The following is a 16,150-nucleotide window of genomic DNA, read 5'->3' as shown; positions in this document are numbered from 1 at the left end:
ACTCTTTGAGAGTGTACCAATGTAACCAAATGGACCCATCAGAGTTGGGTAAATATGGTTACATTTGCACACTCTCAGAGTTCATTTAAAACTCAGGATTTTACAGTGTACACTGTCAGATTGTCCCACAGACTGACCAATTGACCGTCTGTCTGTCTGTCTGTCTGTCTGTCTGTCTGACTGACTGCATTACCGACTGACCGACCGACCAACCGACCGACTAGCCGGCTGACTGACTGACTGACTGACTGATTGACCATTAGAGGGATGGAGAGAAGGATTGAAATAAAGAGAGGGACACTCAGATAGAAGAGAGAGAGAGAGAGAGGGAGAGGGAGAGGGAGAGGGAGGGAGAGAGAGAGAGAGAGAGAGAGAGGGAGAGAGAGAGAGAGAGAGAGAGAGGGAGAGAGAGAGAGAGAGAGAGAGAGAGAGAGAGAGAGAGAGAGAGAGAGAGAGAGAGAGAGAGAGAGAGAGAGAGAGAGAGAGAGAGAGAGAGAGAGAGAGAGAGAGAGAGAGAGAGAGATTATGGTAATGTAGTCAAAGCTGACATTCGGAGTGGACAGCCAGGTCCTGACCCCATTCAGAATGATCAATTAGTGGACATAGCGGCATAATGGGCAGCTTAAATGTTACGGGTCCATTTGTGTCCATCTTACACTCTCCTAATTTATATGAACACTGACCACAAGGTGTTGAATTTGAACCAAAGGTCAAGTGTTATAAAATACTCAAAATACACCTCAAGATTTACTGTTAAGTCAACCCACTGAGAGAGACATGGATGGGGGAGGGACAAGATGAGTGGAGAGAAGGAGAAAGATAAACACTGACAAACAGGTGGACAGGCTGACAGATGGTGGGAGGGGAAGGAACGAGAGCGGAACAGAGACTATGTACTGTAAATTAAATAAAAAAGACCCTAAACGTGAAATATAGACAGACTGCAATAACTGTCTGGGACGCAGACAGGCAGAGACTTTCTGATTGGCTAGATCTACTGTAGGAAACAGAGATGTCTGGAAAGAGTGGGCCTGTTCAGACAGACAGATGGACAGGAGGAAAGGAAGATATTTAGCTATTGTAGACAGAAAGGCAGTGCTTTTCATTGTCGATGTGAGGCATACTGTATGTTTGTGTTGAACCTCATGGATTGTGTTCATAACGTGACCTCATTGTGTATACAGTAACACAATGACCTCTGTCTCTGTGCGTCTCCTCTCTTCAACCCCTCCTCTGTCCATCCCATTTGTCTATTCCTCTCTTTCCGCGGACTCTCCAACTTCTCTTGTTACCCACTTCCCAGCTCTCTCTCAACCTTGATCTCTCAACCCCCACTCAGAATCCCCAACTCTGTTTAACTACAGTATTAAAAACCTTGAACACTGATCTTCTCTCTCCATTTCTAGGTCTGATCTCAGTGTCGTATGACGAGTGGGATTATGGCCTGGAGGCCCGTGTTCGTGACGGGGTGGCCGTAATCGCTACGGCGACCTCCACCATGATGATGGACCGTGGGCCCCATACCCTGCTGAAGTCTGAGTGCCATGGCGCCAAGACCCCCATCTCAGGCAACCCCAATGAAGTTCTCAGGTGAGTGGACGAGGGGAGAGATGAAGCTGTGTGTTTTTGTACTGAACATCCTTAAAAAAAGACACACACACACACACACACACACACACACACACACACACACACACACACACACACACACACACACACACACACACACACACACACACACACACACACACACACACACACACTTCAATTTCTTTATTTGAGCCCACATTTATAAAATACATTACAAGGGCACAAATATGTTTCAGTAGCTTCTGATGTCCCACACACTTGAAACAACATGTGTCTCAGTGCTTGAATCCAAACAAGTCCAGAATGTACAGAATGCAAACAACAAATCCGCATGAACTTATTCACAGTCAACATTGGTCATACACTTCAGTCTGCCATATTACCAACACCGGAGAAAAAATATGGGTACAGGAAGCACCCTCTCCTCCAAATAGATCGACTGCCTATAATGGAGGAGATTGATCAATATTTTGCAAACTGCTTTGCCTTACACTTGGACAACCCCATAGTCCTCAAGCCCCTGACCACCAGCCTGTGGACATGGCCCAAGCTGCCAAATATAAAAACAATGAGCTGACACTTATAGCCTAGATCTATAATGCCTTGTACTAATGGTTGGTATTGTACTTGCTTAGTAAGGAAAGCTTGTGTAACTATAATACTGTAAGTAACAGCTGTACATAATTCTGGCAAGCTCTTACAAAGGCAGACTGCTTTAACTTTATCAACAAATTAATTGAATATAACGGACGACCCCATCCTCGCCAACACACTTTGTGAGATAGATTACATCCACTGGATATTATGATGATGTTGACATTTACACAAGCCTCCGCTTCGAGGGAGACAGATCCACAAATCCACAGAGTGTAGGGTCATATGCATGGTTGCACTAGCCCTGTACCAGCGCATCAGCAATTTCATCTACAAGATTCTCAAGATTTATTTGTCTAGCTCGTACAAGTATGTGTGTGAGCTGTTGTTGGGGCATGCTTCACCAGACTGTGCTAACAACATAATAAAAACAAGCGAGCAAAACACATGCCATATCATGTTGAGTGAGTGAATTAACACCTGTGCCTCTCAGTTTACTCTGTGTTTAGTGAAACCAGTGTTCATGATAGATAGATAGATAGGTAGGTAGGTAGGTAGCTAGGTAGGTAGGGAGGTAGGTAGGAAGGTAGGTAGAAAGGCTAAAAGGCTGAAAGGCTGTCATAGTATTCGGCTATGTAAAATATTATTTTCGGACAAAAACATTGCAGTTTTGGCTGGAATAAAATGTACAATGTTCTCATTAGTAGACTGTCCATTTTCAGGCTTTAGCTATACGCCTACTGTAGCACTAGCACCACAAACTCCTCAGTGATGGTCAAATATGTAGCATCAGCCCACAAATAAATATTCCCTATCGAGCATGAGTCATGTCGGTGATAATAGAGAAGGAAATAAATGACTTCACTTTATTTTTTAGTTGTGTCTCTCACAGTAGGTGCTTGCACACAGTGGGTGGTTACCTGCTGTCTCTCCATTGTTTCGATGTTCACTCATAGCAGCTTTGCCAACGGCAAGGGGGAGAGAGAGCAGCGCTGCCTCACATAGATGGATAATAACTGGATGTGGATATTTTAATTAAATGTTGTTAATTTATTGTAATTTCATTCCGCAGGCCGAATTGGACCACTTCCTCCGGTAGTTTGACATGCTTGCACTAAATGATCTGTCCAAATTGTTCAGAAAGCAAGCGCTATTAACTGGGCTTAGTATCTCACCAACAAAATGTAATGCTACTGTACAGTACATGCTGGAATCTGCCCCACTCGGGTGTGGGTACTTTCAGTACATTCAGTACTTAAATATTGTGTACTTGGAGCTATCGACAGCCCCATGGGGGCTGTCTTGCTTTTTCTTTTTCCTTCCTTTTTTCTTTTTTAAATTATTTTTTTGTAATTTTCCTTGTGGACACTGGTGTACATTGTTGTTATGCTTCTCGAAGGAAACAGTTTGATCACAAAAAAGTGAGGACCAGCAAAAGTCCTTACTTTACATAAGTTTCAACGTCTTGCAATCTGTGTGAGGACATTTGGTTCACACAAAGATAGCAGTATAATCACACGCACGCATGCGCGTACTGTACGCACACGCACACGTGCGCACAAACACACACACACACACACACACGCACACGCACACGCACACGCACACGCACACGCACACACCACACACCACACACAAACACACACCACACACACACACACCTCCTAACCAGTACACAATTGTCCCCTCCCCTCTGTTTATTTATACCATACATAAAGTATGTGTATTATACTGTACTGTATATAATACATACCAACATACCTCTTCCTCTCCCAGCTCCACCCCATTCCACCAATCCCACCCATTCATCCGTACAGCTCAGCTGAACCGTTTGTGATGCGATCTATTCTGCAGGTCTTTGCTGTGCATGCTGCCTAATTGATACCAGTCCTGTTTCAGTGTGGGAATGCTCTGTACACTAAAAGAAGTGTATGTTTGCGGGATGAGGGAGACAAGTGTTTATGAATTGAATACTGTATTTGCAAATGTCTGCAAGTGTTTTCTTTTTACCTTGAGAGAGAAAGATGGTGGTCAGGTATGTGAGGACTTTAGGGTGATTATCTTCGCCCCTGTCCATCTGCCTGTCTGTCCGTCTGTGCATCTGTGAGCAGTTCATCTCAGACACCGCTGGACCGATCGGTGTGAACTCACACTCCCAGTAGGACAAGGAAGAACCTCCACCGCTGCCCATACAGCACTCTGTGGGGCAGTCAGTCTTGGGACATCCAGATCACATGTCCAAGCCAGCGCAGTTGGTGCTGGGTGATTATGGCCTTGATAATCCTGCAATTGGTCTTTGCAAGTATTTCAGTATGAGGCACACGATCATGCCAGGTGAGGCCCAGGATGCGCTGTAAGCTTTCGATATGGAAGTGCTCTAGGGGCTTGATGTGACAGCTGTAAGTGGTCCATGCTTCACAGCTGCAGAGGAGGGTGCTGATGCAGACAGCCTTGTAGACAGCAACCTTGTAGTGCAGATGGAGATTGTTATTCTGGAAGAGCGGACGCCGTAGTCTCCCAAAGGCAGCTGAGGCTTGCTTGATCTGGTTTGGGATTTTGCTGTCAATGCTACAGTCCTCAGAAAGGATACTGCCCAGTTATTTGAAGGATGGATAGAGTTATTGTTAGTGGCTTGTGGTCAATGGTGAAGACAAGCAGGGTGTGTGGGGTACTGGAGCTCCAATGGCAGACCACTTCTGTGTTGGTGGTGATGACAGACAGCCCCATCCTGCTGTAGGCCCTGACAACCACAGTAAGGGTGGAGATCCTCTGGAGAGTGATCCACAAGAGCACAGTCATCTGCATACTGCAGCTCGGGGACCCGCTCTCTGGCTCTCTGGTGGTTGGAGGTTATCCTGATGTTAAAGAGGTTTTCGTTCAGTCTGAAATCCACCGCAACGCCACTGCTATACTCAAGCTCCTTTTGGAGAAGCTGGTTGACACATAGGAGGAAGATATTAAAGAGCACAGGTGCCAGCACTCTCCAGCACTCTTGGAGGTGATGACGAGTTATCATGGAACCAGTCTTTGTGTTTTTTCTTTACTCTGTAGCCAGTGTTTTGAGCTGCTGCCTCATAAAGTGAGGAGCTAATCGAGGCCCACTTCTGGTTCATGGAATCCTCTGAGCTCAGACCTGGTTCAGTCTCCCTCAGCTTCTCAGCTAGGGAGCAGCAGAACTAATTTCTCACCTCAGCCTTCCTTAACCGGGTGCAGTGTAGGAGCTTCTTACTGAACCTTTGCAGCCGCAAGGGTGGCGCACGACATGTGGAGTTTGGCAATGATCATACAGCAGCGTTCTGCTCCACCATGTCCATCTGATCGGATCAGATTTAGATTTTTACAAAAACGTTTGATAAAAAAAAAAATGGATTACCTTGATCCCACTGGAGGGGTAGGAGTGGCAGGAGGAGTGGATTACCAGAGAAAATTAAATTAAATTAATTAATTTAAACATATGTTTATTTATAAAGATGTTAAAGTGTGTACATGCATCACAACACAACACGTTGTGAGGTTGTAGATCGTCTATTTCTGCTACTGACATACAACAAAGTATATAGGGTTTAAGTGGTTAAGGAAGGCTCTAAATTGCTAAACTGTCAGTCTACTTATGTTGTTCTTCATATCCACTAAGTGGAGATAGGTAGGATTGAACCTCTGCAAATCAGGATCTGGTAATCTTGAAATGTCTGAATCTGGATCAGAGTGATCCTATCCTGAATTTCTTTGAAATACTGGTACAAAATTTGTCTGGATTGTCTGATCCTGGATGGGAATCAAAATGTTTGGGCCCACCGTCTCTTGGGGATCTGACAGAGTGCCTCATTGACAGAGTGCCTCATCCAGTGACTGATGGAAACAGTCCTTGGCTTCAATTTCAGATGGCATAGTGGATGCATTAGCACTGGGTGACGAGTGGCAAAGCGCTTCTTTGTGTGGAGGATACAGAGTCATTACATTAGTCTTTCACTAATGCCGATGGGTGTTTCAGTCAGACTTGGTGGAAGTGTGTTCCTGACTGCCAGTGCCACACCATGCAGATGTTTGCCAGACCCAAGGGGTCGGCCTACATGAGGCTTTGTCTGTCCCCCTTTCGTCCATACATGGGCATAAAAGGAACCTCGGTCTGTCCCTTTCTTCTCCCTTTCGTCCATACATGGGCATAAAAGGGACACAGACTTAGTGGCCAAGCTTAGCGTGACGTAGTGCTCTGATCTTATAAAGTGGTTTGTAGGTGTGTTACGTACTAGGAATTTATCCTGGGTCTGGCAGAACCAGGTCTCCTGGTCTTGTTTCCACCAGGGCTATACCTCTCCGTCATCCAGGAGCCTGGTCTTGCTCAGGACAGCAATGTCGATGAGGAATGCCACAGGGGGTGTGCATTCCTCAGTAGCACTTCTTGGTTATACTAGAATGGTGGATTCCAGTGGCAAGACGACCATCACCGGCCCCAGCTGCAGGCAGCTGCCTGTTCCTAAAGTCTGTTGAGGTCCGCCTTCACATGCTGCCACCAAGTTTTTTCTCTCTCAGGGTGTGCTCCCCTGGCCTTTTGTCCTCCTGGACTAACCCACAAGGCAGCGGGGCAGTGGCTGATGCCAGGGCGTGTCCACAGTGTAGGCCTGTACATCACACCTCTGGGTACCACTGCAGCTCTGAGATCCCCTGCCATGTTTGCCTGGGGCCGCAGGGCACCCAGTTACCATACGTGGCCATATGGAGGCCTGGCAGGAGTCTTGGTGAGGCCGTGTACTGGCAGGAAAAGGCTGATGCACGAGGCTGCTTCCCCCTGCACCACAAAGGCTAGCCAGTGGCAGTGTCTATAAGAGGGTAACAAGCATGCAGGTGGAAAGCACGCCTTCCCTTCCCTCTAACTACTGGATAAGCGCATCACAACAACGGCGTGTGGACTAGGCCCATACTCTAGGCTGCACACACACACACACACGCACGCACGCACGCACGCACGCACGCACGCACGCACGCACGCACGCACGCACGCACGCACGCACGCACGCGTATACGTACACGTACACGCGCACCACACACACACACACACACACACACACACACACACACACACACACACACACACACACACCACACACCACCACTTGCAACATCACAGGAGCCAAGGAACACATATTCGCCTGTTTTGTGATGTACTTTGTGGAATAAGATTAGCTTGTTTTGACCCTCATGCTCAAAGCTTCCTTCCATCCAGGAGGAAGGCGACTTGGGCTTTGTTGTCTTCAGATGATGTCATTTCTTGTTCACTCCTGTCTACGTCTGTCTCACCACAGCCTATACCACTATGAGATAGCACTGAGTCTATTGAGGCTGCCGTGGCCCTATACAATTTCCCTGCTCTGTTCTACTTTTGTCCCATTGTGGTGTGTTGTTGCTGCACACTGTTCCGGCTGTCTGCCTTTGTCGCACCACACTTCTCTCTTCTTTTTTTTGGCTCGACTTTACCCAGGCCTGTTCTACTCTATCCTTTACTTTGGTGTTGTGTTGTGTTGTGTTGTGTTGTGTTGTGTTGTGTTGTGTTGTGTTGTTCTGTTGTTCTGTTGTTCTGTGTTGTGTTTGTGTTGTGTTTGTGTTGTGTTGTGTTGTGTTGTGTTGTGTTGTGTTGTGTTGTGTTGTGTTGTGTTGTGTTGTGTTGTGTGTTGTGTTGTAGTCTTATCGTGTTCTGCCCTGCATTCCTCTTCTCTCTGGCCCCTGTAGCTATGTGCGTACTTCACTTTGTTCTATGCTGCTCCAAGCTTACATGTCTGCTGTTCTCTGCCCTGCTTTGTTCTCCTCTATTATTATGTTGTGTCCTGCGCTGTTCTATTCTGCTCTGGTGTTCTGCTCTGGTTTCTCCCTCTCTCTCCTCTCCATCTTTATCTCCTCTCCATCTTTATCTCCTCTCCACCTTTATCTCCTCTCCATCTTTATCTCCTCTCCTCTCCTCTCCTCTCCTCTCCTCTCCTCTCCTCTCCTCTCCTCTCACTCCTCTCCTCTCCTCTCCTCTCCTCTCACTCTCCTCTCTCTCCTCTCCTCTCTCTCTCTCCATCTCCATCTCCATCTCCTATCCTCTCCATTTCCTCTCCTCTCTTCTCCTCTCCTCTCCCTATATGTGGTGTTTTCCTCCATCTCTCTGTTCCTTCCCCAGCCGTTGTCTGCACTCCAGACCTGCTGTTTTATAATCAACTTAGCTGTGTTGTTGATTAGATCAGCTGTGAGCGTGGCAAAGATCCCTTGCCCCTCACCACCTTAACTAATCTGTTTGGTGATAACCTTTGTCTTCAAGTGGTCAATCATGAGATTAGCATTTGGCCAAGAGTCTATATTCTTGACGGTGAATGAATGGCTGGATGGCTGGCTGGATGGATGGATGGATGGATGGATGGATGGATGGATGGTTGGCTGGATGGCTGGATGGCTTGGCTGGCCTGGCTTGGCTAGCTGAATGGGTGGATGGATGCCTGGTTGGACAGATGGGTGTCCTGGCCTCCTGGTTCTGTGGCTGGTTGGCTGAATGAATCAATAGAATGGATGGAAGGGGCGGGAAAGATGGATGGATAAAGGGATTAACTTGATCAGAGGGCACTCTCACACTGCTCAGAGAGCAACGCTAACAAGACCTTTATATTAAAAGCCCCACAAACCCCAACAGTGACCTCACAACAAACAGTTTGACCATTTTCAAACAAGTCCCATGCAAGCAAATCATTAGCCGTTTGCCGACGGTAGTGCTTGGGGCATCCATAATGAGGCAGGTCAGTGCTTTTCTGGTGTCCACCTGCAAACCCAGACTCCAGCGGGCTGTCACAGCTCCAGCCTCTACACAGTAAAATCCCAGTGTTCATTTAACTGTAAAGAGAGTGCAAATGGAACGTCATCTGTATTCTCTTCGTGGTTAAATGAACACTAGGAATTTACTGTGTAGTCGTCAATTTACTTGCAGATGTTTTTTTTTTTTTCTGGCTTAAGGCGTGTTTTGTGTGATGATGAATTGTGAAAAACCTGTTTAGTTTCGGTATGCAACTGCTCACAAGGTAAACAAACAAACAAACAAACAAACACACACATTCTTTTGATACAATGTGAGAAGAAGAATTTCTATTACCAAATTGTATTTCCCGAACATTTTTCATCACAACGAGAAATTGGCCATTTTCACACAGCGGTGTGAACAAATCCTGAGCCTCAGTTTGACTGGGATTGTGACAGCCGATCACTCGCCCATCACTTTCACAACCGGCCTGTTTTCAGTTCCAGGTTACTGTAGTACCTCATTTAGCCTTTGCTTTGTCACTGTCCCAAAGCAAAGAGGGTTTCTATATCGGTCCACATGTGACCTTTATGTTAATATAGTCCCATACATTAGCTCTGACCCTCTGTTTGTCAAGTGACACAACCCAAGAGAAGGACACATCTCTCTACTAAGTAAATTAAGTACACTGTACCCAGCACTGTGACATTCCAGTAATGCTTCTACAGTCAGAGCCTGACAAATGAAGATAGTGGAGCCAGAGATGAGAGAGAGAGAGAGAGAGAGAGAGAGAGAGAGAGAGAGAGAGAGAGAGAGAGAGAGAGAGAGAGAGAGAGAGAGAGAGAGAGAGAGAGAGAGAGAGCGAGCTACTGGTTTAGCATCACACAGTGTATGGATCATGAATTTGACAACAGTGGTAGTGACCTTGCCAGCCATGGACAGGCTCCAATGAGCTTCGACTTGGAAAGGTACCAAGTGCTTTTATTGAGCTATGGACACATTTTCTGAACTCCATGGACTTAAAGTAGCAGGGCTTGTGTGTATACAGTATGAGTGTGTTATGAATGCATGTGCATGCCTGCATGTATGTGCTCTATAGGCAGGATTTTGATCTAGGTTAAGCCTAGGGATGGCCTTTCTGAACATGTGCGTCGTGCGTGCGTGCGTGCATGTGTGCGATACATTCTGGTTTGCGGAGGTGGTGGCTGGTCGCAGGTGAAGCATGCGAAAGTTATGATTGTTTTATCGTCTAAAATCTAAAAGGGCTTTTATTAACCGCACACACACACCCATTGTAACTGCCAACTTGTGTGTGTGTGTGTGTGTGTGTGTGTGTGTGTGTGTGTGTGTGTGTGTGTGTGTGTGTGTGTGTGTGTGTGTGTGTGTGTGTGTGTGTGTGTGTGTGTGTGTGTGTGTGTGTGTGTGTGTGTGTGTGTGTGTGTGTGTGTGTGTTTGTTTCGAACGACTGCAGACAGTCTATAAAGGCCAGTTCAGTGTGTATGTTTATGAGCCAGACTAGAGGGAGGTTTTAAAAAGGTACCTACCTGTTTATGAAGAAGTCTCTGTCAGAAATAGGCCAGAATGCTCCTCTCCCTCCCTCCCTCTTTTTATATCTGTCTCTGTTACTCTCTCCTTCTCTCTTTATCTGTCTCTCTGTCTCCCTGTCCCCGATTTTGCATCTTTCTGTCTTTCACGTCTGTCCTCTTTTTACTCCTGCTTTCTCTCTCCCCTCAGCTCGTTCAATATCTGTTACCGTCTCTCCTTCTGCCTTGTCTTTATTTATTTTCCACATTTCTCTGCATATCCCACTCTCATTTCTTTTATATATTTACGGTGTATATATATATATATCACGCTGGGCAAGACCTAGCCGGTTGAGTGTCTAAGCGGAAGTACCGGAATTTGGCGGAAGTACCAGCCAAGGAAATGACGTGGACGCTTGACAAATCTGTTTACATTCTCCGTCAATGAAACGAGTGTTGTGATTGGTCGAAAATGATCGTTTCCGGGGGAAATACGTACGCCGGAAGTCCCGCCCCTGTAGATACTCACTGCATCAGGTCGTGACCAGACTTTTCTCTTCGCAGATGAGTAAGGCTGGGAACAAGGCTATATATATATATATAGTATATATATATATAGTATATATACACACACACACACACACACACACACACACACACACACACACACACACACACACACACACACACACACACACACACACACACACACACACCACTTGCAACATCACAGGAGCCAAGGAAGGGGAAAATAAATAAAGTAAATACAGAAAGAGAGATGGTATCAGATATTGAACGCGTTGAGGGGAGAGAGAAAGAAGGAGTAAAAAAGAGACAGACAGAGACTTTCCTGTCCTTGCTGTGCCCTCTGTCCTTGTATACTCTCATTCTTTGTGTCTGTTATTAAAGTGCTCTGGCTTTAGGGTGAAATCCTAACCCCTCGTCCAAGCGATGTTCGCTCACATAGAATTCTAAGTCCTATTGTACTTTGAGAACAGCCATGTTTTAGGTCAGTTTTAAGTGTGGAAAGGGAATCAAGATCTTTAATGTATTTTCGTATGGCATTCCACGTTTTGGTGGCAGCATAGTAGAATTAATTTTTTACTACTTGAGCCAAATTTTGGGGGACCGAGCCAAGGTCAGATGAGCTCCCTCTGGTGTTATGCCCATGGGCATCCCTCACTCTGTTGACATACAGTAGTTAGACAGGTACATGGGCACTGTTCCTTTGAGTATCTTAAAGACCAGGCCCATTGCAAGTTACTGTACTCTGTCTTCCACCTTGAGCCATGATCCCAGCCTACTGTAAGTGAGCTGGGGTTAGGTGAGTCCTGGGTTTGAGGTTTAGTAGTAGTCTAATCAGTTTCCTTTGATAGGTCTGAAGCTTAGTCAAAATGACACTAGATGAGGGCTCTGGCTAGTGACCTCTTGTTGACAAACGAGGAGATCCTGTCCCAAAATCGTGTTCTTTGTATGTTCTCTCTCTCTCTCTCTCTCTCTCTCTCTCTCTCTCTCTCTCTCTCTCTCTCTCTCTCTCTCTCTCTCTCTCTTCTCCATTCAATCCGATTTTCTGATCTCTCTCCACCCTCTGCTCTCATCTATTAGCAAAATTTATTACGCTGTTTGTACATTCATGTCACATCTCAGGAAGACACACATGCGCCTCCAACCTCCTTGTGTATGCGCATAACACACACACGCATGCACGTATACGCACACACACGCACGCATGCACGCACGCACGCACGCACGCACACACACCGCAGCTCCCCTCCATGCTCCCACTGTAAACCCTGAAACCTAATTCATACGTCATTGCGTGCTGGTGTCGTGTAATGTCACGCATTGCACTGACGTATTGTAGATATTTTTGTCATAAGTGTATGTGTATGTGCACTGCATTTGCCTTAATGGGGCCTGTTATCATCTTCCATATAGATCCCCTCTCCCAAATCCAATCACTACATAGCAGTACAGTAATTGTTAAGGAGTGTAATTCATGACTAATTCATGTCAGGGTTAATTTATTAAAAGTGCATGATCAATATTTCACACACCTCCTCCATTATTCACACCAGAACATGCGCTAAAACGTATCTGTGTCAGGCCATGGGCTTAGCATGGCAAAGTGTTTGTGTGCGAGTGTGTGTTTTTGTGTGGATTTTGCATGCTTCACTGTGTCTCTCTTGAAACGGCTGATTCACTGTGCGTTGCTTGCAGTACACAATAAAATCCTCTGTGTCAATTTATCCATTTGTAACTCTGAGAATGTACAAAATAAATATAAGGGTCCATCCCTTTTGGTTATATTTGTAGCACTCTCTGAGTTAAATGAAAGACTGAGAATTTCAATGTGTATGAAGGAAGGAGTGCTGTGATGTTGTCAACAACTTGGACTCATTAGTGAAGAAGTTGTTTTTGTGTTTGATTGTTGCGTCTCTCTTCTTGTCTCCGTCAACCATGGGTCACAGAGAGAGTAGAAATTGATCCATTTATGGGTCTGTTTTTAAACTCCAGATAACCACTTTCACCTTGTCATCTCTATTTTTGTATTTAATTACTGGTGAAAATGTTCCAACATTTTCCGAAATAGCAAAGATAGCCCATCTACAAGATCACAATGTGTTGCGTCGCGTTATGAGCTTGTACATCAGCTATTTTCACTGCACACCATCGTACAATAGATATATAAAACAGGGCTTATACAGTAAGAGGTTAAACTTACACTGGGGATTTTGCTGGGTAGAAAAGGAGGCTGCCATGGTTGGAATTTTAATTATTTACTCCGCTCAATTATTAGCCATCTATAAATGTCTTGTTTAATCAGCTGTCTGAATGTATGCTCTGCTGTGTTGTGTACTGTGCACCACTGTGAGTCCTGTGTGCAGTACAGTAGGTCCATGCGTTTTGTCAGCGCTCCTGCAGTTACGTTTCATGGTGGGTTGTCATCGCACCACAAACCAAAGCAAATTCCTGCTGCGTAAACCCATGTTTGGCAAGGAAGTGTTTTCTCATTGTGATTGTGAATGATTGACCTGCAGTGCAACAAAGTCACAGGGCACCAGCTTGCAGCCAAACATGACCGGTGCATCAGGAGATCAGAATCCATTTTGCTTGGCTGACACCCTAATGTTAGGTCTGAGCTGTCTAGCTTGTTATAAGCTGTGTGTCTGTAGGTGGCATAGACCATATTCACACGGCGGCCATATTGGAATTTAACATTGAAAGTGCCGCCACCCCGGGGTGGCTACTTTCATTGACTTCATAGAAACATGGCCGCCGTGTGAATATGGTCTATGGGGCTGTCTCATTTGGATATTCACATATATGGAGTGCATATTAGTTCTAGAATGCTCGTTGTGCTATCTATTATGCTACCATTCATGATGCTAATCTCATGTTACACGTTTGTGTGCGTGCGTGCGTGCGTGCGTGCATGCTTGTCTTTGTCTGTTTCTTTATTTCTTTGTCAGTCGCATCAGGGTGTGGTGTGTGTGTGTGTGTGCAGTATGAGGGGGTGTGTTGAATGAACATGCTTTTGCGTGTACTTTACAGCGTGTGTACAGTATATCTCATTGAGTGAACAAGCAACAGCCTCTCCTACCCGAACAGTTACTGTTGAGGTGCCTCAGAGCAAGACATTAGCTGAACAACTGGAACAGTTGGGGGGAGTAAAATTTTAACTCCCCCCAACTGTTCCAGTTGCTCAGCGGCGAACCATAAGACTGTGTCGGTTGTACTGGGCGACTCTCCCGTACACCATGTAAATGGAGCTAACAGTATGGATTTAGACTCAGTGAACCTGTGTGGAACATCTGCACTCAGTAAACCTTCCTTGAATAAATGACAGAATGCATCTGTTGTCAAGTGTGTACACAGACAGAAGAGGTTGAGTGTGTGTGTGAGTCATGGATAGGAGACAAAGTTACATTTAAAGCCCCCTCATATAAACACAGCGCATAGACAACGCAGATCTGAGCTTGTAAACGTACCTGGGCTGCAAGCGGCAATTTTTACACTTCCAAACCTAAATGAACACTGGACAGGGAAAGTGTAAGAGAGACACTGAGAGAGAGTTGCAGTGTACTGAGAGTAGAGACATACTGTAGCCCTTCCCCTGCCCCTTTGAATTTCATCTCTCTCTCTCTCTCTCTCTCTCTCTCTCTCTCTCTCTCTCTCTCTCTCTCTCTCTCTCTCTCTCTCTCTCTCTCTCTCTCTCTCTCTCCCCATCCCTCCCTCCCTCCCTCCCTCTGTGAGATTACCGTTCCCATAGTAACACAGCAGATTGGCTTGGAAGTCACAGTGGTTGTGGCTGCCATGGCAACACATTACATATGCTCGTGAGTCTCTCTGCTGTCAACCTGTGTAGGATGTTAGAGCATAGACACACACACACACACTCTCTCACACACACACACACACACACACACACACACACACACACACACACACACACACACACACACACACACACACACACACACACACACACACACACACACACACACACACACACACACACACACACACACACACACACACACACACACTGAAATGTGCACATGCACAGGCATGTGCATATAAACACAAACTCCCCACATTGTTGCATGTAACAATGGCTTGCAGTAAAGATTAAAGGGGCCACAGCGTCAAGTCATTTTGTAAATGGCTTATGATTTATGCAGTAGATAGATTCTGCACTCTTTGTATCACTGCCAACGATCTACAGCAGGGGTCCGTTGCCAGACACATGAGCCTGCCTGAGACAGCATCACATACAGTAGTAGTACACTTCTATATATATATATATCTTCCTGGGCTTATTGTGTCCTTGCTCTACAGCTATGTCGATGCTATTTCAACTATCTAAGCAGAGTTCTCAGCGGTTGATGACGAGCTGGCCAAAAATTCTTATTATCATTAAATGGCATTTCTTCAATTCCCTGCAATGCTAACAATGTAAACGTTAAAATTATTATGTGTTATGTACTGAGCAATGAATAAATGAATAATAAACATGGTGCCTCCTCTGTGGAACTGCTACTACTCCAGAACTGTGGTGTATCCTGTATTTTCCCAGAAATCAATTATAATAATTCTTATGGACTATACAGGTATATGAAACCCTATCTAAAATAGACTATGCAAGGCAACAGAGTATAAAAGAGTAACCAAACAAGAAAGTGTGTTCCTCTAATATTTCCCAACAAGGGTTTATGTTACTGTGGTTTATCTTAACAGAAGTTTCAGGTACGTGCCACCGGACCTCATGGGCCTTTTAAGTGCCTTGCTCAGAGGCACTGCGGTGGTTGAGCAGTTCCTCGGTCACCACAGCATGCCAGTCATGCACAGTGGACAACAGGTCCCCATGTGTGACCCTGTCAGATGTTTCAGAGGGAAGCGATGAAGTGAAACTGACTGCTGACCTTCCACAACATGTGTAGAAGATCTGCCTTGACTGCAGCCTGGGACCTGGCCAGTACATTTTACACTGGAGTGAAAAATGTCAGGCGAAAAATGTCACATGCGTGCGTGCGTGCGTGCGTGTGTGCGTGCGTGCGTGCGTGCGTGCGTGCGTGCGTGCGTGCGTGCGTGCGTGCGTGCGTGCGTGCGTGCGTGCGTGCGTGTGTGCGTTCGTGTGTGCGTTCGTGCGTGCGTGTGTAAATGTTTGTGAAGGAAGGACGAA

General features: G+C 45.8%; 1 protein-coding gene across 1 annotated transcript in view; it reads left to right on the top strand.

The window, feature by feature from the left end:
- Nucleotides 1–16,150, top strand: part of grin2ba (glutamate receptor, ionotropic, N-methyl D-aspartate 2B-a) — a gene marked incomplete at its 3' end in the record, with an annotated part of 120,608 nt that overhangs the window by 60,914 nt on the left and 43,544 nt on the right. Inside the window, exon 4 of the mRNA XM_080446547.1 lies at nt 1,407–1,590. Coding sequence (XP_080302673.1) covers nt 1,407–1,590 — 184 coding nt within the window. The remainder of the gene's footprint in view (nt 1–1,406; nt 1,591–16,150) is intronic.

This window comes from Gymnoscopelus braueri (genome assembly GCF_963280865.1).
Source record: "Gymnoscopelus braueri genome assembly, chromosome: 13".
In the NCBI taxonomy this organism is placed as follows: domain Eukaryota; kingdom Metazoa; phylum Chordata; class Actinopteri; order Myctophiformes; family Myctophidae; genus Gymnoscopelus; species Gymnoscopelus braueri.
The sequence above is the reverse complement of the archived record's forward strand: the minus strand, read 5'-3'. Positions and strand labels throughout refer to the sequence as shown.